This window comes from Vigna radiata, chromosome 5, assembly GCF_000741045.1.
Source record: "Vigna radiata var. radiata cultivar VC1973A chromosome 5, Vradiata_ver6, whole genome shotgun sequence".
Taxonomy (NCBI): Eukaryota; Viridiplantae; Streptophyta; class Magnoliopsida; order Fabales; family Fabaceae; genus Vigna; species Vigna radiata.
Window position 1 is genome coordinate 9093612 of NC_028355.1, and position 1429 is coordinate 9095040.

Sequence of the window (1429 nt, forward strand, 5' to 3'; positions counted from 1 at the left end):
ATGTCAATGCAAGATTTCATGAAAACAATGCTTGAGCAAANTTCAGAGATCAAGAAATCAATTGTAGATTTGACTCAGAGAGTGGAAAAGTTAGAGGCTAAGGAGTCAAATAAGCTGCCTGCACAAACAGTGATCAACCCGCAAAATGTAAGTGCTATTACTTTAAGAACGGGTAAGCAAGTACAAGGCCCTGAAGGAGTCCAAGAGGATGAAGATATGAAGAAAGAAGAAGAACAAGTTGATGACAATGGAGGACCAAATGAACCATCACCTAAGACTACCACTGAAAAATCTAGGTTAGTACCTCCTAACTCTTCTTTTAAAAATTCTTTTTCATCTTATTCTCCACTTCCTCCATATCCCAATCGGTTGAAGCCGAGAAACAAAAAAATGGAGGAGTTAGACCAAAAGATCTTGAATACTTTCAAAAAGGTGGAGATCAACATACCCTTGCTGGATGTTGTTAAGCAAATCCCTAAATACGCCAAGTTTTTGAAAGAAATTTGCACAAATAAAAGGCGTTTTAGGGATAATGAGGTTGTGAATGTAGGAAGAAATGTGTCAATCTTGATTAAGAAGCATATTGAAATACCGCGAAAATGCAAGGATCCAGGTATGTTTTCTATTCATTGTGTTATTGGAAATTCAAAGTTTGACAATGCCATGTTAGATTTAGGGGCTTCCATCAATGTAATGCCTTTATCAGTGTTTACTTCTCTATCTCTGGGACCTCTTAAGACTACTGGTGTGGTCATTCAACTGGCCAATCGTAGCACAGTTAACCCTGCAGGTGTGCTTGAGGACGTGCTTGTCCAAGGAGACAAGTTAATTTTTCCTGCAGATTTTTATATCCTGGACATGAAGGATGAAGAAGGAATCAGTCCAACAACTATTATCTTGGGAAGACCCTTCATGATGACAGCACGAACCAAGATAGATGTGCATGCAGGATCATTGACAATGGAGATAGGAGACGAGAAAGTGCGCTTCAACGTGTTGGAATCTAGGAAGCATCCAATTAAAGATCATTCTTTATTTTGTATTGACTTATCAAGTGATGCTAAACCAGTAAGATAGCCTCAAGGAAGACTGAATTCTCAACTGATAGGGGTTGTAAAGAAAAGGGACACTAAACTGCTACAAACAGGTATTTTAGACCACAATTCTGACAACATTATGGTGGGCCCTATACATGTGGTTTCGAAGAAAGGTGGAATCACAATGGTCAAGGACGAGAAGGACAAGTTGTCTCCTATTCAAGACAGAAGAGGGACACATAATTTTGTAGTTGACCATCTTAGTAGGATTGAAAAGGGAAAAGTTAACATTCCGATCCANGATAACTTTTCCGATGAAGTCCTGCTAGCATTCCTTCCACCATGAATGAGGTAAGTTCCCTCATACTTTTTCTGTGCATTCTATATTTAAG

General features: G+C 38.8%; 1 protein-coding gene across 1 annotated transcript; it reads left to right on the forward strand.

The window, feature by feature from the left end:
• On the forward strand, positions 1 to 1077 carry LOC106760284. Its single transcript, XM_014643738.1, has one exon. The coding sequence runs from the start codon at positions 1 to 3 to the stop codon at positions 1075 to 1077; it is 1077 nt and encodes a 358-aa protein (XP_014499224.1).
• The last annotated feature ends 352 nt before the right edge of the window (positions 1078 to 1429 follow it).